This window comes from Spermophilus citellus, assembly GCF_964194105.1.
Source record: "Spermophilus citellus genome assembly, chromosome: 15".
NCBI classification, from domain to species: domain Eukaryota; kingdom Metazoa; phylum Chordata; class Mammalia; order Rodentia; family Sciuridae; genus Spermophilus; species Spermophilus citellus.
In genome coordinates this window covers 86,341,905-86,364,912 of record NC_138195.1, presented here as the reverse complement: position 1 = coordinate 86,364,912, position 23,008 = coordinate 86,341,905, and the positions used below count along the sequence as shown (strand labels likewise).

Here is a 23,008-nt window from a genome sequence, read left to right as displayed (position 1 = left end):
CCTTGGGAGAGAGTATGAGTTCTCCATCACTAGACAGATCTGAGGAGAGGGCAGAAACCAATGGCAGGGGTGCTGCAGAGCAGAGCACTGTGTGGGGATCCACACTGCAGATGAGTCTCTGAGATAGTCTTAAAAGAGACTCCAGAAACCAAGGAGCAGTTCCCATGCCTGGCTCCCCCAAGAGCCTCCTAGGGAGTTTCTAACAGATCACCAGGCTCTCCCAGTAAGCCTCCCACTCACCCACAGGGCCTGTGTCATGGGTTCAACTCTGTCCCCCAAAATCCACAGTGCTAAAACCTAGTGTCTCAGAATGCGATGTTATCTGGAATCAGGGCCTCTGTAGAAGCCATCAGGTTCAAGTGAGGCCTTTAGGATGGGCCCGGATCTAACATGAATGGTGTCCTTATAAAAAAGGGGAATTGACACAGAAACAGAGACCCACAGAGGGATGAGGAGGAGAAGGGACACAGGGAGAAAACAGTCATCTATAAGCCAAGCAGAGAGGCCTAGAACCAATCAGATCCTTGCTGGCACTTTCCAAGGAAGTATGGCCCTGCCCGCACCTTGACTTTGGACTTCTGGTCTCCAGAACTGTGAGGCAATAAATTTCTGTTGTTCTAAGTTACCCAGTTTGTGGTACTTTGTTACAGCAGCCCTACAAGACCCATACGGACTTCAAAGTTATTAGAGCTACTGAGCTCTTAGATTCAGGCCTGGGGACTCGTCCTATTTTGGAGACTGTCTCTGACCTAGTAGGGCAACACATACGGGCTTCCTTTGGACCTCAATCCCTCCTCCAGGAAAGGCACTGGCTGTGGTGCAGTGAGCTCCTTCCTGCACTCAGAGGTGACACTGAGCCCACAGCCTTGTCCACTAAGGGGTGGCCTTTCCTCATGATCACCCTGAGGCTTCCAGGCAGCCATGAGCCACAGTATGAGCTCACACACCCACAAATGTTTCCAGGAAGAAAAGGCCATTCTCTCCTCTAGTATCTACAAAATTATTGAAGACCCTGGGCTGTGGACTCTGCCCTCGTGCCAAGCTTATCTCAGAGGGAGGGAGAGGGGGCAGGAAGGGCCCCAGACTTGTTTTGTACTGTTTTTATTTGCACTTTCGATTCTCAAGGTGGGAACCATATAATCCTCATCTAGGTAAATCACATGCAAACTTTCAACCAAAGCAGTTACTGATGATGGTAGACAGAAGAACTACAACCGAGTTGAACATTTATAGATAAAGACAGGAGCAAAGGACATGAGAGGAGCCAGTACCAGCATGTGTGGCACCTTAGAGAAGATCAGGAAAGAACGCCCCTTACTCAAAACACTTTCTGACCCAGGTATGCGTGACTGTTGCCTTTGTGATTGAATAGCTGTGCAGTGTGCAGCCAAACACAACAGCCCTGATGGGAACCAGGAGTTAGCATTGCAAGAGGAAGGCAAAGTGGGTCCTTGCTGTGCGATGTCGGAAAATGGCTTTACCTCTCTGAGCTTGTTTTCTTTATGTCTCAAGTTGGAATAAAAAGAACAGTCACAACTCCCAGGTCTACCCATAAGTGACAATAAGGGTCAAAGATAAGAAATAGGGGATCCCCTTTAGGGCCTCTTTATGAAGCTGTAGACTTGGTTTCTGGACCTGTATTTCCTGCCTGCTTTACACATGCAAAAAGAGTCATTGACAAGTAAGGTCTTTGAACTCCACCTTGATTTCCCTGATCCAAGCTTTGAATACCACAGAAAGATGACTGGTTACTCAGAGGTGAGGGAAGTTAAATCCTAAAGGTCTCAAAAATGTCCCAGCACATGCACGATGCACTTTTCTTATAAGAAAATGTGCTGTGGCCATCCCTACAGTCACTTATTTTCAGAAATTACAACTATGCTCCCCAAAGGAAGGAGTATGTTACTAGGCAGATACTCCCACAGAGGGAGAAAAATTAAGTCTTTAAAGTAAGTGCCTAAAGATAAATCTACAAGAGGCAGGCTATTCCTGCACTACTTATAATACACTTGAAAATTAGGAAACCTAAGTGACCTAAATGGGGCTTGGTTAAACATAAAACTAGTCAGAGACAATCAAGGCACAGACCTCCTTAGAACCGGATAACCCCTAAGGGTCCGCGAGAAAATACCCAGCATTCCACTGGAACACACTTGGCTTCCAAAGCCTCTCACAGTTTTTCCTAACACCCATTCATTTCATGGGAAACTATAAACACAGATACTGGAAGGCTCTGCAACATATTGTTGACTGAAAACAGCTGCAGAACAGCGTGTACACAAGGACCCCATTTGTGTAGAATTACATCTCTTTGTTCATGCGTGCACACTCACAGAGCACGAGGGACACCACCTAGACACTGACAGGCGTCTCCGCGGTGGGATTGGGAGAGAGACTCTGACTTACTTCTCCATATTTTTGCTTTGTCTGAATTTCTTGAGAGCGCAGGCATTATCTGGGCAGATTTTTGAAATCTTAAAAACTGGATAGAATGACTCCTGGTAAACCGTGAGTCACAGCTGCATGCTTGATTCGTCTCTTAAGGTCTCATATACGTTAGCAATGATGTTCCAAATGGCTGTATGATTACTAAAGACAGCAGCTGTGGTGGGGTCCAGAGAGTCGACCGGGAGACCAGGTGTGGCACCAGGTCCAGGCGCCGGAACTAACGGGGTGCTTTGGGGTACACAACTCACCTCTCGGGCCTCAGATTCTTCATCTGTGACGGTAGAGAAAAAATACAGAATTGGAAATGTTAAATAAGGCAATGGCCTCAACAGGCTTGATAATTTTTAAATTACTGTTTTAGAACAAAGAGGCTCAAGGTGCATCCTGTTCCCCAAGCCTAGCACAGTGTTAGGTAAGCACCAACCTGATACTGGATTCATGGTAGTAGGAAAAGGTCAGAAGCCAATCCAGACTCCTCTCAAGAGAATTTTGGCTCCCGCTGAACGGCCCTATTACATCCTAGACAGAGCACTCGGGCTGGGGGGTGGGGGGGCACAAATTCCAAAGACCAGGGTTCCAATCTGAGCGCTTACCTTGACTCTGCTGGGCCTCTGAACCCCTCTACCCTCTCACAATCATTCCTGAAATGTTTTTTTTTTTTTTTAAAGAGAGAGAGAATCTTTCAATATTTATTTTTTAGTTTTCAGTGGACACAACATCTTTGGGTTTTTTTGTATGTGGTGCTGAGGATCGAACCTGGGCCGCACGCATGCCAGGCAAGCACGCTACCGCTTGAGCCACATCCACAGCCCCTCCTGAAATGTTTTTAAACTACCAAGAAGATGAGGGAGAACACCAGGCACCATGATATAAAACAGCCACCTGACGGTGATCAAAGGGCAGACTAAGAAGAGAACTTGAAGGATCCTAAAGCCCGTGCCTCGCCTTGGTAACCCAGTCAGCTGTCTGGGGAAATCAGGCTCTTCCTTCCTTAATTTATATTTTGCTATCTGTTCTAGAGAATTAAGCTTTAATTTTTAAAATTCCCTCTAATTGGACACTGTGGAGGGAAGACATCTGGGGACATATCGAGGCCTGGTGCATTCCAACCGAGCAATGGTTAGTGGTTTGGAGAAGGAGCCTGTGGCAGGATAACCAGTGGTTACTAATTATTATAGATCACAGGGTTTGGCACCGTCCATAAAGCCCCTCCACGCTGGCCTCTTCCCCTTCGGAGAGATTACAGAATTGACTGTTTAGAAATTTTTCCTTCGAGTGAACATACGTTTTCCTTGTTTTTAATTGGATCCAGCCTCCCTGCCCATGAGCAAAAAGGCAATTTTTCTTTAAGGATTACATCCTTCAAATACCGGGTCATGAGCCATTCCCGGGTCTGGAAGGATCACGGCTCTGCTTCCCATTTTCTTTCCATCACTCAGCCTCATTCTAATGATGTGAGAAGCATGTGCAGATCGCATCCCACGCCACCTTCAACTGGGCCAAACAGAAATGAGTTTCATCAGCAGGAAGCTCCTCCTGCGACTGACACAGAGCCTCGGAAGTGGGGAGAACCGTCACCCCCAACGTTTGGTCAAGTGCAAATATTTATTTCTGCCAAAATAACAAAAACAAATCACATCCAGCTATGAGGGGAGGGGACCTTTCCAAACAAACATTTAGAAACCATTTTCCTATTGGTCCTCAACCCTTCATCAATCTTTCTTTTTCTCTTTCCCCTCCTTTTTAATATTAGGGATTGAATCCAGTGGCACGTTACCACGGAACTAAATCTCCAGCACATTTTTATTTTTTATTTTGTGACAGGGTCTTGCAAGTTGCCAAAACTGCCCTAGAACTTGTAATTCTCCTGCTTCAGCCTCCCTAATCGCTGGGGTTACAGGAGTGCACCCTTTCACCTGGCTAATTTTTCTTAACCATGTCAAAACATTCCCCAACTAACCTTCTACTATGACACCAGGGCCTTTTCTTTAAGATCTTACTCTCTCCTCTCATCAGTCACTCACTCTGGAAACATTCTGAACACCTATTAGGTCCCAGGCATGCTCCTAATCTGTGGCCACAGACTAAGTGGCATCCACCCACAATAGCATTGCACCTTTGCCATGCACGTCAACGGCTAATTTCTTTGTCCTCACCCCAACCTGGCCCTTCCCAGACCTTGCTCCTTCTCACGGGATGTTATCCACACATCCCTTCATGCTCTTGCTGGGCATATCAACCAGGGACACTGAGCGAGCAGAACACATTTCTGCATCAACCATTTAAAGCTGCGTTTCCAGGTCCACTCATTGACCCTTCTCAGCTTGTTTCCATTTCAGAAGTGCTGTTAAGACAGCCAAGATGGGATTCCATTTTCAAATGAGATTTCACAAGACGTTTAATCAAATATGCAGGCTAATAACCCTGGCTGGGTGCTCTCCATCCTGGAGCTGGGTAATTCTATCCCTCACCCCCCCCCCTTCCCTTCCTGAGGTGGGTAAGTTCAGAGCTTCACCTCCTCTGCAGGAGCAGATCAAAGGCCTGACTTCCTGTCCCCTCATTATCAGTCAGTGACATCATGCTACCTCCTGGCCAGTATCCCAAGTCTGACAGCAGCCCCCCCAGGAAGTCCACAGTTCTTAGAGACTCCCCTGCCTCACAAAGTTGCTAAACTTAATGCAACACACACACATACACACACATACATACACACACAGAGAAACACGGTGGGGGGGGGGGGCGGCGCTGGCATGTTCCTAAATGCAGACATGTTAGCACTTAAAAAGAATGAAAAGGAATTAACCCTGAGACAGCTTTTCTGGGGGGAAAGGCTACATCATGCCCTCTCTTCAGAGGAAATCCTCCCATCTCCGCCACTCTAGCCCTTTACTTACTTATTAAGTAAAGAAAGCTGCAGAACCTGGACATACAGCTCAGGTGCGACCATCGGGCAGAGGTGCCTAAAGGCAAGGATGTCCTGAGGAGTCAGAAGGGCATGTGGGGCAGATGTGTCCTGCCCATGTGAGCTGCAACTTGCCTACCCACTGCCCACCTCTGGGCTCTGCCAGGAAAAGGAAGTAGCCCCACTGCCAATGCTTGGCCCACCCCAAATCTCCCATCATGTCCCCACACACCACTACCCATCTGCTTTAAGGTCTTGCCCATTGGGGACAAGTCTTTGTACACTAGCGCTGCTACCAGGAAGAATACCAAAAGGATAACATTGCACATTTGATTCATTACTAGGAGGGGTAGAGGTGGAGGAAGAATACAGGTAATGGGACTCCAGGGAGGTTATAACCTTACATGATTATTCATGTGTGCACATATATATACATATTCCACCTGCCCCTCGGTCCAGACTCACTTGAGCTGAAACACAGTTATACTTTTAAAATAGAAACACTTTCTGCAAAGGGTCACCTATCAGTCATTCACTACCTAGTAGCAACTGCTTTATCCAACTGCTCTCAAATTGATAGCTGAAATCAGGGTCTGCAAGGAAAATTATGCTCCTGATTTGTCTTCTTTCCCAGGGAATCTGACAGAGACCTGCTTTCTCTTCCACAATCACAACCTGGTGAGAATTTACATTTTAAAAACCGTAAACCCTGAAAAATGAATTTGGTTTTTGTCTTCTGTTATTACAGAGGAGAAGAGAGATTTGTTTTGGACATGGAGATGCTTTGAAGAGTCGGGGAGATCTACCTTAAATTGCTCAGAAATAAGTTCACAGCTCAAATGACCTTGGATGCCCTTTCTTTGCCCTTGGGCTCCCCAATCGGTCAGGCAGGGGTGGCTGCTCTTTTGGAAATGGAGGCTGAGAAGGCCTAACTCAGCCAAGGCCCGGGCTGCCTGTGGCCTCTGCCACCTCCCACACAGGAATGTTCTTATCTGTTCATCAGTTTCTTTTGCTTTCTGTGCAGGCCCCAGAAGTTGTCCTCAAAGGTTCATTTCATCATTGCCTTTTTAAAAAATACTGACCCTCCACAGATGACAAGTTTCTAGAGACATGGCCAGCCCTATCAAAAGTGGCCTGATTTATTACTGCCTCGTGTCAGGAGGATGTTACCCGTGGACCCTGGCAGGATTTCAAATAGATCCTGCTTAGAGGATGAAGAACAAGCAACTAACTGTGTTATTGTTTCAGATGCTTTCCTTTCCTTTATAAGTGTGCCCTAACTGGGTTATTGCTAAAATGTTTCAAATCTCACAAGAAACAGTTTTGAAAGAGAAACCATTTTGAAGTGGTTACAAGAACAGTCTGTCTTTGACATCTTTGAATACATCTTCTTCCTAGTCTTACTCAATTCAGTCTGTCCTGTTGGAAAGAAGTTGCAGCCCTTCAAATTGTTTTGCCTATTTTCACCTTGATTTTAGATCACTTTTTTGAAGTGAAGTTTCTTTTTCTTCCTTCTGTGGATCTGGTGTCCTTACACAACTTATTATTCTTTTTCTTAATAAAATGACTATTTCAAAAAACATCCTCACATTAGGAGTTCTGAGGAGGAACATGGGGTCTGCATGTGTCTACATAGTGCATTTAGTTTGAATCAGAAAAGTCAGTTGCTCCATTTAAGCAAATTTTTCAACAAAATATAAAAACAGAGGACAGGGAGTATGGCTGAGTGGCAGAGCACTTGCCTAGTTCAATCCCCAGCACTGCAAAAATCAAACAAACAAAACAGGAAGGAAGAGGCATATGGCAGTTTACCACCACTGTCAATATCCACGATGGTGACTAAACTGCATTTTCCTCTTAGATGAAATAGCCCCAAGAAGCTGTCCAGCCCCCCTCCCTTCTTCTTGATTTATTACTGCCTCATCTCAGGAGGGTGTTACCAGTGAACCCTGGCAGGATTTCATGCCATGCAGTTAGTGGATACCACAATGGACAAGCACTGGTTAGAGGCATGCTTTAATCCTTTCAGGTCACTCCCATGACAGGTCAGTCAGAGGACATACCCAACCCAATCCCAACACAGAAGGAGGCCTAAAGCCACACTTTCCAGTCCAGAATCGCCAGGCATCAGCCTGCCCAGGCCTCTGCCCAGAGAGGCACTAAAGCTCTGGGTGGAAAGCAGTCCTGCACATCAGCTTTCCTCCCAGTCCTTGTCCTTGTCCACCCAAAGGGTCTTCCTGCTGTTGTTTTGAGTGGTTTCCATTTGGATGAACTGACCTTCATAAAAACACAATGTTGTAGAAAATTAGCAGTTGTCTTGCAGACTCAGACCCATCCCTCAAGCAAGATCTTTTAATTACCCTTAAATCACACTGGTCCTCCAGTCATTGTCCAAATTCTAGACACAGCAGAGTCAATACAGCCTCACCAGCCACAGAGTTGACACCAAGGACTACACGCCACAGTCAGCCTCAACTTTGGGGGGCGAAAATCCACTTGTACTCACATCTAGTTTACATAATAGTTTAAAAGTCTAAAAAAGGGCTGGGGATGTAGCTCGGTGGTAGAGCTAGCATGCAAATGCCCAGTATGCAAATTGCCCTGGGTGTTATCCCAGCAACCCCTCCCCCCAAAAAAAAAGCCTAAAAAGATACTGATGGCACCCAACTGCATCTCTTGCGTTGTTTATCCAAGGCTGACACCAAAAGTGTCACCTCTGCCCCGGGGTCCTTCAACAATCAAATGGTGAATGAATGAATAAAAGCATTTACCCTTGTAAGAGTTTCAGAAGACAATTCAAGAGCCATTTTCTCAAAATGAGAAATGGGGGTGGAAGCGGGTCCAGTCAGGAAGTAAGTGCTTTCTCTTTAAAAAGTAACATGATTTATACAAAATGGAATGTTTCCTCCAGGGTTGAATGGCAGCAAACAGAATCTCAAAAAAACGAATCCTGTCAGTATTTAGGATATTTTAATTTTAAATTTTTCACTTAAGCAAAACAGGATATGTTTCAAAGTAGAAATTACCCCTACATTTCACAATATAGTAGGTCCACAATCTACTTTAGTCACTTGAAATCACATCTTAAGACCCGTTGTCCTCACTCTTCTATTTTGATGTGAAGGGCTGCGGCTGAAGGTGGTGGGACTCAAGACACTCCTCATTGTCTTCTCAGCAGGTCTCCTGGGGCCGCTGGTTTTCTGTTGTTTTCTCAGGGCTCCCCTCTGAATGACATGCTCTATGGCAATAACACCTTTTTGTAACTGTAAGCTAAGTCCTACCCCCCAGCCTAAATTTTTTTTTAATTTCAAAAACAACTAAATATATAATGCTTTATCTTGAGAAACAAATATTAACGAATGTTAACTTTAAATAGTCCTGAATGGTTTCATAAAAACGTTGAGAGTTGCCAGGCACGGGTTGAACAGCCCTTGGTAAAAAGGTGCTAGAGCCGTTAGTCATGTGCTAGAGCCGTTCCTGAAATTCACTTGGGCATTCTTGAAGCCTTCAGCGCAGACCCAAAGGGTATCATTTAGCAAGCCACTACAAGAGTTATGGCTTCTGAAGACATAATTTAAACAAGGATTAGTTTGGGCACTGGAAGAATCATGCTCTTTAGAGTTTAGAATCTGACAAGAAGCAGCTAAGCTACTGAAAGACGAGAGTCTTGTGGGCATTTATCTGATGGTTATAAAAACAGGCAGCTAGATCAACTACAATCATCATTTGAAAACTTTCTTTTAGAGAGCAAGGCCTTCTGAAAACATTGCTTTTGGTTTCTCTACCTCCAAGTTGTCAGTACTGAAAAGGAAATTCACAAAAAAATGAAAGGCAGTTTCATTTAACAGCATTGTGTTTATTAGGCCAGACGCTTTCACACGCTCAGTAGCCTTTACCAGGATGAGAGCTGTTGCTCTTCCATGCCTTAAGATTGAAGTGGAGGGCTGGGGATGTGGCTCAAGCGGTAGCGCGCTCGCCTGGCATGCGTGCGGCCCGGGTTCGATCCTCAGCACCACATACCAACAAAGATGTTGTGTCCGCCGAGAACTAAAAAATAAATATTAAAAAAAAAAAATTCTCTCTCTCTCTCTCTCTCCCCCCTCTCTCACTCTCTCTTTAAAAAAAAAAAAAAAGATTGAAGTGGGGAGCTGGGGTGGGCAAGGGGTGGTGGGAGTGAGGGGTGTTAAGTCTGCCTCCCCAGCTAAGCTGTCAGACGGCTGTGAGCTTCAAGCATCTCAATACTCTAATCACTTAATATAGTCGTGTTTTGGTTTCAGCTAGTGAGAAGAAATTTTGCAAGGGAACAAGGGGTACAGGGGAAAAAGGTGGAGTGGTGGGCACTGGCTTTGGCCCTGCTGTGGAATGTCAGGTCTGTCCAAGACCCAGCCTGCCCCTCCCAGGGCTGGATGCCAGTTCACTCCCACCTGCTGCCCTCCCTAACCTCTCCCCTGGCCCCAGCTCCACATTCCCTCCAGTCCCTAATCTTGATCATCAGGAAGATCCAGACACAGAATTATCTGAGAAAATTGTTCTTGCATATTCTTGTGACAAATGGCAAAGTCATCACATCGTTCCTAAACTTCTCAGTTCCTGTGCTTGCTAGGGTCCAGCTCAGGAAAATGTGATCAATACTCCTGGTGACATCTTTATTGACCAGATATGGCTACTAAGGACCTGAAAGAAAGGAAAAGTGGGTCCCTGCAAAATTTCTTCTCACCAGTGTTCCCCTGGTAGTGAGACAACAGATCTAGACTATGAGGAAAAAATCAAACTTGCTGCGACAATAAACTAAAAAGAAACACACAAAAGGCACTCTGCAAAACTCTTTCTTGCTAACATTATTTCAACACTAGCTTGCCTGCCAATTTTCTAAAATTCTAAAATGTAAATAGATAGAAGAGTAAGTCTGGGTCTCTTTTGCATTAAATGCTTAATCACTTAGCTCATTTTTATAAATTGGTGTGAATTCAGTCTGGACTTCCTTCTTTGTTCCTTAACCATTTTGGGGAGAACAACCTAAAGTCAAGAGTAAACAAGTTGATGTTTTCTTACGAGATCAGGACTAAAAAAAAAAAAACAGCCCACAAAATACATTTCAGTGGACTTAGAATTTTGAACTTAGATCTCTATCTTATTTCAAAACAATTGTCACAAGGTGAGACTTGATTGCTATGCTTTCTAATTATTTTAAAAGAATCATTTTTATTCTAATCCACTTACTGGTTTTCTACTTCATTGCCTCATTAACACTTTCTACTTTAGATATATTTTACTATGTATATTCATTGAAGGTACAATGAATTTACAAGAAATCTGCCTTTAAGAATGTATAATTGGGCTGGGGATGTGGCTCAAGCGGTAGCGCGCTCGCCTGGCATACGTGCGGCCCGGGTTCGATCCTCAGCACCACATACCAACAAAGATGTTGTGTCTGTCGAGAACTAAAAAATAAATATTAAAAAAAAAAATTCTCTCTCTCTCTCTCTCTCTCTCTCTCTCTCTCTCTCTCCCCCCTCTCTCACTCTCTCTTAAAAAAAAAAAAAAAAAGAATGTATAATAATATGGAAAGATAGGTCCCAAAGTCACCCACCAACATGGACAACTACAAATCCCAGCATTCACAGAGTGTATCTTTCTTCAAGATCTCTCTATTGTTTGGGACAAATGTGACTTTTACTTGAAAGCCACATTTTAAATTGTGTACAATGTATTTTGTTAAGTGAACTAAATTAAATCGCACATTTGCCATTTATATTTCTCATCTGTAACGATTCGCAAGAATATTTAATAAGTGGTTTTTTTAATTTTTTTTTTTTTTTTTAGTTATCGGCGGACACAACATCTTTGTCTGTATGTGGTGCTGAGGATCGAAGCTGGGCCGCGCCAGGCGACCAGGCGAGCGCACTACCACTTGAGCCACATCCCCAGCCCCCTAATAAGTGTTTTTAAACATTCTAAAACAACTCAGATTTTTTCATGCCCTATAAGGTTCATGTTACCTATTTCACTAACCTGGTTGAAACTTTCATTTCTGAATATTTAGGTAATATGGTTATGTGGAGAATTACTAAAATTAATAGAATAACCTCAAACAGAGCACTGAAAAGAGAAAAATAAATTGTTTTTGCTTCTAAAACCTTCCATACTCTTTAGGATATATAGGCTTAAGTCTTTAATAAAGGCCCGGCCCTTATTAAATAGAAGCTCTTAAAATTATGGATTCTCTCTAGACATAAGAGAGAAAAGGGGAAAGGCAAATTTTAAAATGAAGCTTCCGTGTAAATGATTAATTTCTCATTCATGTCAATCCCGCTTCCTTACAGGCAAAGCCCTCTCGCCCCCTCTGGAAAGCATCATCCAGAGCTATTTCTCACCATGAGATGACTAGCGAAACCTCACAGCAAAATTGAAAAAGACTTTAAAAGGAAAAAAAGCAAAAGGCACATTCTTAAGCACTTCTAATCACTGTACTTCTACCCCAATGGGAGTCAGTCATTCCACACGCTTCTGGCCTGCAGTCCCTCCCTAAAAAAAAAAAAAAAAAATTTGGAAACCTGACAAGCAAAAATATCAGCCGGAAAATTCATTTCAGAGAAAAACACTGGGAAGAACAACGCGGGAAGGGGGCGGGGGGATAATGGATATCTAAGTAAACCATTTTAAAAGTAGCAACCAAATGCTGAGGGAAGAAAAGAGCATCCCTCCAGGCAAACAGAGGTCCAACACAGCAAATCTGATGAGCAGGATCCCTGGGCAACAGGAGCAACCAGTGAAACTTACAAGGCCTCCAGCACCATGATACGCAAAGGTTTCCCAAGAAATTCCACAACCGCGGGAGGGTAAAAACTTTCCCAGCCCTAGGACCCTGAGATGTACAACTGTGTCCCACCACTAGGTGGCTGGCTGCAAAGGCTGCCAGCAGGGGCTTCCCCCCCTTCTTCCCCTTTCAGGACAGCAGTCTGGCCCAGGGGAGAGCCGATCGGCCCCCACCTTGATCCGGTTCACTAAACACATCAAGCTACGGTGGGGAAGAAACAAAACAAAAAGATCTTAGGCCTTAGAACTGAAGTCACCAAGTAACAGTCTCCCCTGAAAGTCTGTTCACAGCAAAGCTGAGCCAAGCGGGGAGGGGGATGGACCAGCATATTTTAAACTCTGCTCAGGGGTTTCAAAGAACTGGCTCCCTTTGGAGCTTTCAAAACAAATCTTCCGGGTGGCTGCTGGCTGCTTTAGAGCGACAAATGAACGCAAAAGTGTGACGAGAACATGGGTTTGAGTCACTGAAACCCAGCTCACAGCGGGTTGTACATCACCTTCCCGCACAGCATGTACGGAGCCACAAGGTGATGGAATGGGCTGGATAAACACAGATCGTTTTATTGCTGGCCAGAAATTCTTCCTTCATTCATCAAAGTGGGTGAATGAAAATATTAAGAAGTAGGTATGGCATTTTCATGGGCTGCACACCGAGGATCCTTCTAAAGTCAAGATCTTACTTTGTCAGCCTTCCACCTTGGGTATCAAATAAAGCCTCCTCCCAGGAAAGGAAAAAACCACTTCCCCTTTTATAAAAAAGCTGCACACCAGAGCCCGAATCTTGGCAAAAGAGATGTTACATAAATTCCAGGTATTCCTCAATATGTATGATTATACATACACAACACAATCCTTTTAGGAAGCATCTAAGTTTCTGGGCCACTTTTTTTCTTTTTTATCTCAAAGAAGAATCAAAATATGTGCTTATAGGTATGACTTAGGATATTATCCACTCCGTTTAGATGACACTTCCTGACAGCTAAATGCAGGAAGTCTAATGATTTGCATCCAAAAAGCATCTAAGCACCAGTACACTTACTTACCTTTCTTAACTGAGCCCAAACCAAACAGTTCAGTTTCATCTGTCTTCTAACCTCAGAAAGAAATAGTAATAACCACCCCTGAGCCCCTAAATTATTCTCTGTGTGATTGACATAGACACCCTTTGGTTATTCTGTGAACTGGCTAATTTCTCAACGTCTTACTTTGCCTTTAAAAGGCTTCCTTCCACACGACGGGATTTCCCTAAGAAACATTCCCAGCGGATGGTTTCCAGCAATAGTCTCTATCAACAGCCTGAACAGGCAAAGACTTGGCTTCTGCTCATTCCAACGCCCCCCCCCCCGCGCGCAAAACACACACACACACACACACACACACACTCACCAATTCACACTCAAGATCATCTCGGACCGACTCGAAAAGCTATTTTATTCGCACATTTTCGTCTCTCCCTGAAAGAATGCTTTTTCAACTGACCTTTCAACAGCTGCCGAAAGGGCACGATGTGTAGGGTGAGAGCTGGAAACCAGGGGATATTTCAGCATCCTAATCCATGCAACATTCTCTGCCCAAGTTCAAATTCTCTTGAGTTCAAGGGTGGGATCCCTGAAGGGTTGGCAGAGCAGCTCTCCGAGATGTCCTGCTCGCAACAACTCACTGCGGGCATCCTGCACGCGCACAGCCCCAGCACTCACGCCGCCCGACACCCGCACCCCGGCCCGCGGAGAATGCGCCAGGCACGCACCAGCCCTGCCGCTTACCTTCCCGGGCTTTCAGCAAGACCGTGTTGGCCACGATGTTTTCCAGCTCCATTGACAGTCGACGGTCAGCGAGGGAACCGGCCGGCGGGGCTGTCAGCGCCTGGGGCGCTGCCGCTGCTGCTGCCGCTGCTCGGGCTGCCGCCGCGCTGCCGGAGCCGGGAGCCAGCAGCCCGCCTTGCCTACCGCATTATTCCTGCTCCGAGCACTCGGAGTTTTCCCCCTCTGCACAGAGGAGCCGCCGCCGCCGCTTCTTCCTCCCTCTGTGTCCCCCCTCCCCCCTCCCTCAACACTCTCCCCCCCACCCCCCACCCTCCGCGTGTCTCTGTCACTCCATTCTCCTCCCCTCCGGCTCCCTCGGATGCTTTAAAGCCTCGGATGCTTCAGCCTCCCCTCCGTCCCTCCCGGGGGTGTGGTACTCGCAGGCTCCGGCCGCCTCACTGCACAGGCGTCGGCCTGGACGCGCCTCCCGCCGCAGCGCTCACGGCGCAGGGCCTGCTGGGACTTGTAGTCCCCGGCCCGCGCGAAGCGGGGCGGGTGAGCGGCTGCGGGAGCCCGAGACGCGCCCCGGGACGTCGGCGGGCATGGGCGAGTCGGTCGCAGCGCCGCCGAGAAGAGCGCGGGCCGTCTTGCCCCCTATCCTCTTTGCTTAGAGCCCACAAGCCACTGCGGCGGTCGAAGCACCGCAACCCGGCATGAGCCGTGCGGGTCAGAGCGAGCTCCGGTGGAAGACCGTCGGCCCGGCAGCGTGCCGCAACCCGCGTCCTCAGAGCACACGCGGCCCACGAGGGACTGAGCTCCGTTCTCTGGCCAGGCCACTGCCCGCAGTTGCTCACGCACACGCGCCAGCTAGCTAACAAAAGTGCACTTTGTCTCCTCGGAGGGCGGGAAGGACTCCACGAGTCGCCAGCCACCCAGCGCCCGAGTCCTTGGCCGCGCAGCCCGAGCGCCCCCAGGCGGTGGCGGGTCTGCGCGGGCCGCGCCCCCGGCGCCGGGGATTCGGGGATCCTGGCGTGGGAAGCGGCGCGCTCTGCTAATAAATGGGCTTGCGCTCGCGGGGCCCGCAGGTCAACTATCATCATTACACTCAGACTCACTGAGATTAGGTTATAAGAAGGCAGCTGGAATCGCCCGAGTCTGCCGTGAGAGCGTCAGTGAGTAACAGCCAGGCCAGCTGAACCGGCATGGAAATGCATTCAGACTCCAGACTTGTTTATCTCAGGGCTCTTAGCTCCGTCCACTGTTCAGCCCAGAACATCAGACTCCTAGATGTGTGCTCAGCCCCGCTTCCCTGCTTCCTCCGAAAGCCTCACTCCTGGGAAACGGGATCTCTCCTGCAACTGGGGTCCACGACGAGTGTCCTACGGGCTGGGGGCGGGGCCACTTGGACCCGGGAACAATGAGGCCATTGCCTCTTCTGCATGCTGAGGGCCGGATATCCGTTCTGAAGGCGGCTCTGGGCTTTCTCTGTCCAGAAGGAGGAAACCTTCGGTCACCAGGGCTGCAAGGAAATAGCAGGGAGGTGCCCCGAGGAACGGAGAACAATTATGCATGGAGAATATAAAGAAATGAGCAAACTTTCCAGGCCTTGGACAGCGATTCCAGTTACCCGGGATTATCTTCTTTCCTGGTGTAAATACCTTCATGCCACCATTCCCTAGTGTCAGTGGGCCTCACTTAACTCCTCTGCAAAGTAGGGCCAAGTGGTTTGCCTATCAGAAAGCAAAGAGCTGAACAGATAACTCCTTAGGCAACTTGCAGCCCTCCAGGAAATATTATTCTGAGCTTTGCCACCTATCCACATGCCCAGAGCACTAATTTGTGATGAAAAGGACTCTATTAGGAAGAAAGTCTCTTAAAAGCTGCAGCATATTAAAATCCACCAACTCTAGGGCTCTGGCTGTAGCTCAATGGTAGAGCACTTGCCTAGCGTGTGTGAGGCGCTTTAGCAACACATAAAAATAAATAAAGGCATCTGTTCATCTACAACTACAAAAAAAAAAAAATATTTAAAACCACCAACTCTAATGGGCACTTCCAGCAGTCTAAGTCCTGATGAAGCCCAAAGTTTTAAAAAATAATAATTTTTAATACCTTTAGATGTCTTATACTCCCTAGTAACTTACTCAAAATTTCTTGTGCCTACAGATCACCTAGTGATCTGGTTAAAATGCAGACCTAGTTCTAGAGAAAGTATGAAATTCTACCATTTCCAACAAACTTCAGTGTTCTTTCAATCCTGCAGGTCAATAGACCACACTCTGAGTAACAAAGTTCTGCAGTTAACATAGTCCCCACCATTCTCTTGTCTATCCAAGTCTCTGGTGATTTTACCTATCTGTCCCCTATAGACATTTGTTTTTGTAACCCTCAAAATCCCTGCTTCCTCTTTCATTTTGGGAAACACACCCAGAGAGAATACATAAGTCCTGCTAGTCACTCAACAAGAAGATGTTACCCTGTCCAGTTCTCCTGCCAATACAGGGTAGGCATCCTGCCTACAAAATAAATGATTGCATGTCAAGTATCTGTGCCTCTACGAGGAAATTAAGATATTCCAATGGCTTGCATTTGCACAACCTCAACTGGGGGCCAGGACCTATGCTGTTTTATGTGGGTTATTTCAATGAACATACACCCAGAAGAGATAGGGAATAGTTCTACTTTATAGATAGAGAGTTTTTAAAATTTGTGTAGGGTCACAAAACAAACAAGTAAAGGACCCAAGATTTGAACTCAATAGGCTGAACCCAGAGTCTGCATACTTGGTTTCCAGCTATCTCAGGCTGAGAGGCACAACATAGTTGTGACTGTTCTGTTTGGTTGCCTGAGTGAACTTATAACAAGGCAAAGCAGGCAGTTGACTAAATGATTCAGACTTAAAGGGGTTTTCCCTTCTGGTCCATAATTCCACCATTATTGCTTCATTCCTTTCAATTAACTGCATTAATGATTCACAGTCTTCTTGAAAAATGGGTTTGCTTCAAGGAAGAGTAGTCTATTAAATATCAATAGCTAAGAAGGGAATCGGTGAGAGCCAGCTGAAAGCAAGAATAGAAATCCAAATGGAAGGCACTAGTGAGGATGAGACAGACGGGAATACCCAGAAGGTAAACACTGACATCCAACTGTGCTCAGTTTAGCAGAGCTAAAAATGCAAAAGAAACAGGGAATTTTATTCTACAGGTACCTGTATCTCCCATGGCAAAGCTTCTGGGTCAGAGTCCTTGTAAATAGGAATCTGCTTTCTGGAAAGCTATGACCTGTCTTTATCCTAAAATGTGGATTCCCTTTGCCTGAATAATCACTTTGACATTCAGAATCATGCTAGAACTGGTGTTTCCCTCCTTTGCTGGCCTCTCAGCTAGCTTGTGGATTCTCAGGAAGCTCTGGATATAGAGCTTTCAAGTTCTCATTAATTCTCTTCTGCAAACTGTATGTTCCAGGCACCGCAGGCAGTACAAGACAGTTCCCCAGGGAGCCCACAACTAGGAAGGAAAGCAAGTGGGGAAGCAGTCACCTCCACAATGGAATAAGGCCATTGTGTAGACACACACAAAGGACCCTGCAAACAGAGGAAGAGGTGATTTCAGGCACACAGAAGATTCTGAGAGAGGAGAATTGGGAGCTGAAAGGGGGTTGGAAGCATGAGGCCTCTGGTTCACGTCCCCTCCATTCCTAAAGTTCCTCCATAAATGGCCCCCAGTGGTTACCAAATTTGACATTTAAGATGTCACTAGGGTATAGACCACCTATATTCTATTGACTTGTTTAAAGTCAACTCATTTCTAAAAACTTTTTTCAGCTGTCTTAGTCCATTTTCTGTCACCATAATACAATTCCTCAGACTAGATAAGTTTTAATAAAAGAGGTTTATTTTGGAAAATAGTTCTGAAGGTCCAAAGTCAAGGGGTCACATCTGGTAATGGCCTTCTTGCTGACAGACTCCAAAAGTGGTATAGAATGTCACTTGGTGAGAGACAAGGAACACAGTATGCATATGTCCTCAGGTCTGTCTCTTATTATATGGTCACCAGGATTCAATCATAGGTGGTGCACCCTGAGGACCTAACCCTAACCCCCTCCCCCCCACACCTCTCTCTCTCTCTCTCTCTCTCTCTCTCTCTCTCTCTCTCTCTCTCTCTCTCTCGTGTGTGTGTGTGTGTGTGTGTGTGTGTGTGTGTAGCTGGGGATTGATCCCAGGGCCTTGTGCATGCAAGGCAAGTACTGTACCAACTGAGCTATATCCCCAGCCCTAACCCCCTCTCATCTCTATACATCATAGATTAAGTTCCCACACACCTCAGAATTGGGATTAAACTTCAACAGGAGTGTTGGAGGGAACAAACTGTAGTCTCATCCTAATCAGTAATGTTGGTAAAATGTGTAGTCATGAAAGTATCACATTGGAAAAAACTGACCTCTGAGCAACACACAGAGTCCTGCAGTTTTTGGTTTCAAGATAAACCAGCCGAAATCTGCTGGGAGGTTCACCCTGGTCTGGCCAGATGATTGTTACCTCTAGATTTCTGAACACCCAACTCCACAACAAGACTTTACAAGGTCAGTTAGCTTGCAACGTTCAAATAGATTCCTGCTGAAATGCTCCTGTCTGCTGATGGTCCCAGCCACGTGTGATCTCCTATTAGTTTATCATGGTCTTCTTTAGGGACAAAGAAAGACCATCTCCCCTGAAGCTGTGTTCAGTTAGAAGTGTCTCCACAGTAGACTTACTGGGGCCCTGGAGTGGTACGAATTTAACGAGATATCTTTTTCAGTCCTAACACAAACCCTATCTCCCGTACTCACCCTGTTAATGTACCCAGAACCTCTATTCCTCACTCAGTCATACCAGCAGGCACTAATTGGCACCTCCACTGTAAATAAGGAAACTGAGCCTCTGAGAATTTGGTCTGTTGCCCAAGGTCAACCGATAAGTGGCAAGCCTAGCTATTTAGAAAAGTATTTACCTTCTCTACCCAGAGACCCACAATGTTTCTTTTTCACCTATTGATTCTCTTCTCCATAGAATCCAGTACATGCAAACACACAATATTTGGCAATATCTGCTGACTTGGACCACAGATGGCATGCCTCAGCCCCACCTGGGCCTGGCAGTGCTTGTTGTGCCATGCTAGTTAACTATCAAAATTCCCTTATTCCTGCCAGACCAGAGTTTAAAGGGCAAAGTGGGAGAGGTCTCCTGAATCAGGGCCACCTGTTATAGATATCCAAAGGTATTCTCTAAGTCCCTACAACTTCCAGCTCTCTAATTGGACCTTCGTCCTCAAATATGGCTGTTTCCTACTATCAACCCAGTAATTCAAGTGGTCATCCAATTTTAAAAGAAATTAAGCAACCAGTTTCAATTCAATTTTCAAATGGAGTGAAACACCAAAGATACTTACCCCAAAAATGGCTTGCAGAAGGTTGAGCTCCCCTCACCCCTGGTTCAGTACTGAACAGTCAAAAGATTTAAATGGAAGAAAAATGTTCAAATTGGCAAAGAAATCACACAAAGCATAAAAATTAATTCTGCACTTTCAGAGTGGAAGAGGGAAAATGCCTCTTCTCCTGTAATTTATTTAAAAGCAGTGGTTTTCTGTTAACATAGATTGGGGAAGAAGCAGTGTCTGTCATGTGATGAATGAATGACATGACCAAAGCCAAATTCACTTCTTTTGCATGGTAGCCTAGAATGGAAATGTGGATGTAATCTTAATAAAAGTAGAATTGCTTCTTAGAAGCGGGAGGCAAGTTGAATTAACTGGAACCTTAGGAGCCCTTATAACCAGATGACTCATAGATGGGGTGGGCTCAAAAGGCAACCTTAATGCTTCAATAACAAACTTTCTGTTACTCCAGAGACTCTGGGCCTAATTATCTTGGAAACCTTAGTACACACACCAAAGGGAAGATGTACTTTTTCCCACATTGAAGTCTCAGCTACCTAGATATATGCCAAATGAAATCTTGCAAATCCTTGGTGTTTAAAGAACATAATGCTTTATGCAGACTGAGCTTTTTGACAATCATGTAAAACAGACTATAATACCTAATTTGCCCAGTTGATTTGGAGCCGTTGATTCTCTCCTGTAGTGACATCTCAAAGCAGAGGCGTGGGCTAATGTGCCACTGAAATGAGGCGCACTTCGGGAACTGGCAGCTGTCGTTCCCCATAGCTGTCAGTCTCCTCCATAGAGAGAGGATGCCATCTAGCATGGACTCTGGGAGCTGCAGCCAGCTGCCACATTGCAAAAGTAAACCTCAGATTCCACATGTTGTGATCTCACATGGGTCCATGAGTATGCTAGTCCAGCTCCCACCTTCTAGAAAGAGAATTCTGCCCGTGAAGCAGTCACTGGGTCATAAAACATGTCTCTGTGTTATAGCCCGAGCTCCTCAACCTATGTGTGCTCCAGGATCTGACTGGGATACCAATGAGCCCCTCCAGACTGCATCTGACTTCTTTGTGTTTGGTGGGAGGTAGGGGAGACTGGCCTGGAGACACTTTGGTTATGGTTTGTCTCTGTCCATTTGGGCTTCTATATCAAAATACATACCTTAAACTGGATCATTTATTAACCAAAGAAATGTATTGCTCATAGTTCTGGAGGCTGGGAAATAGTCCAAGATAAAAAAAAAAAAAAATCCACAGCTTTAGTGTTGTCTAGTGAGGGTTCTCTGCTTCATAGATGGTGCCTTTTTACTGTGTCCTCGTGTGACACATGGATAAACAAGCTCCCTTGGGTTTATTTTATAATCCATTCATGAGGACTCTACCCACCTGACCTAGACACCTCCCAGAGGCCCACCTCTTAATACCAACACATGAATCCTGGAAGGACACAGGCATTGAGACATTGGGAATATAGCTCAGTGGTAGAGTGCTTTCCTAGCATGTACCCTGGGTTCCATCCCCAGCTACACACACACACACACACACACGGAAAAGAGAAAAGAGTTCATGAGAATTTCTTTCTTTATGTCATTAATATTTCAAATGACATTCAGTAAAATGAAATTTACTCTTTTTGGTTCTTAGTTCTGAATTTAGACATATGCACATACTTGTGTAATCACCAGCTCAACCAAGTTAAAGAATAATTCCATCACCAGTGATTTTTTTTAAAAAAAAACATTCTATTTCTCTTGCCTAAAAAAAAAAAAATCAGAGTTTCTGAAAAGTTAAACATAGAGTTATCATATGACTCAGCAATTCCATTTCTAGGTATTACCCAAGAGGACTGAAAACATATATTCATACAAAAACCTGTATATAAATGTTCATAGCCCCATTATTCACAATAGTTAAGTGGTGAAACAACCCAAATGTTCATTAATGGATGAATGAATAAACAAAATGTGGTTAATTTTATGTCATGTAAATTTTACCTTAATTTAAAAAAATTTAATCCAATTAAGAGTTGAGGAGCCAGGAGTGGTGGCACACATTTGTAATCCCAGTGGCTCCGGAGGCTGAGGCAGGAGAATCATGAGTTCCAATCTAGCCTCAGCAATGGGGAGGTACTAAGCAACTCAGTGAGACCCTGGATCTAAATAAAAAGAGCTGGAGTACCCCTGAGTTCAAACCCCAGTACCAAAAACTTAAAAAAGAGTTGAGGAGTTCTTGAATTCCAAGTGATAGATAACATCAATTTGCTGATCAATGAATTACAGTTCACAAAGTATTTGTGCCAACCTCATGAGTAGGTAGGTGTTACTATTTCAGTTTTATAGATAAGGAAATTTTAGGACAAAGAAATAAAAGAACCAGAAAGTTTCAGAAGCAGGACTCTAAGACAAGGTCCTGATTCCAGGTAGCATTACTGCTACTCAGTGGAATGATGTTTATTTTTTTGTTTTGTTTTATTGATGTTTTACATTAAATTTTATTTTGGATTATTTATTAAAACTTTGAATAATGCATATGTGTTATAGTTGTCTCATAATGAATTGTAACATTTTCTATTAATAATATTTGAGGGCTGGGGATGTGGCTCAAGCCGTAGCGCGCTCGCCTGGCATGCGTGTGGCCCGGGTTCGATCCTCAGCACCACATACCAACAAAGATGTTGTGTCCACTGAGAACTAAAAAATAAATATTAAAAAAAATTTAAAAAAAAATAATAATAATATTTGAAATCTATTTCCCACAAAAATCAAAATACTTGTTAAATAGCTACTATTTAAATACTTTAACAATTCACTCCACTTTTTTAAAAAAATATTTATTTTTTAGTTGTGGTAGGACACAACACCTTTATTTCACTTGTTTATTTTTGTATGTGGTGCTGAGGATCGAACCCAGGGTCTCGCACATGCGAGGCGAGAGCTCTACCGCTGAGCCACAACCCCAGCCCCATCACTCCACTTTTAATAAATTATGGAATGATGACATAGTAACTGCTGTGATTCAGTCATTATGTCCCTACAGTTATCAATGAAGCTGTTATCAATAAAATAGGATGGCACCAACTGGTAATGACACTTGGTTGGTTTATAGAGGTGTTTTTTTTTTAATTTGTTCTTTGTAGATGTACATGACAGTAGAGTGTATTTTGACATATTTTATACACATGGAGTATAACTTATTCTAATTGGGATACCGTTCTTGTAGTTGTACATGGTGTGGAGTTTCACTGGTCATGTATTCATATATGCACACAGGAAATTTAGGTCCAATTCAGAATAAATAGCATGGTGTTCTCTTTTTTTAATATTTATTTAGTTGTAGATGAATGCACAGTATCTTTATTTATTTATTTTTTTATGTGGTGCTGAGGATTGAACCCAGTGGCTCACACATGTGGGGCAAGTGCTTTACCACTGAGCTACAGCCCCAGCCCCGGCATGGTGTTCTTGAATGGTGGGAGAATGATAACATTTTTACCAAGTGGCACTGATGTTGCCTGAAAGAGAAATATGGCAGGAGGCCTAAAGTCTGCAGGAACAGGTGAGAGACAGAGAGGAGGAAGTAATCAACAAAAAGGGACCCAAGGGGCTGGAGTTGTAGCTCAGGGGTACAGCATTCACCTAGCACATGTGAGGCACTGGGTTTGATCCTCAGCACCACATAAAG

The 23,008-nt window shown here is 44.8% G+C and overlaps 1 protein-coding gene across 2 annotated transcripts in view; it reads right to left on the bottom strand.

Moving 5' to 3' along the window:
• The window catches only part of GRK5 (G protein-coupled receptor kinase 5), a 190,077-nt gene extending 175,744 nt beyond the window's left edge, over positions 1-14,333 (bottom strand). The window contains exon 1 of one of the 2 annotated variants that reach the window (XM_081267997.1): positions 13,930-14,333. In XM_081267997.1, coding sequence (XP_081124123.1) covers positions 13,930-13,981 — 52 coding nt within the window. In that variant the 5' untranslated portion in view covers positions 13,982-14,333. The remainder of the gene's footprint in view (positions 1-13,929) is intronic. The other variant, XM_081267996.1, reaches the window with a different exon arrangement.
• Between the last annotated feature and the right edge of the window lie 8,675 nt (positions 14,334-23,008).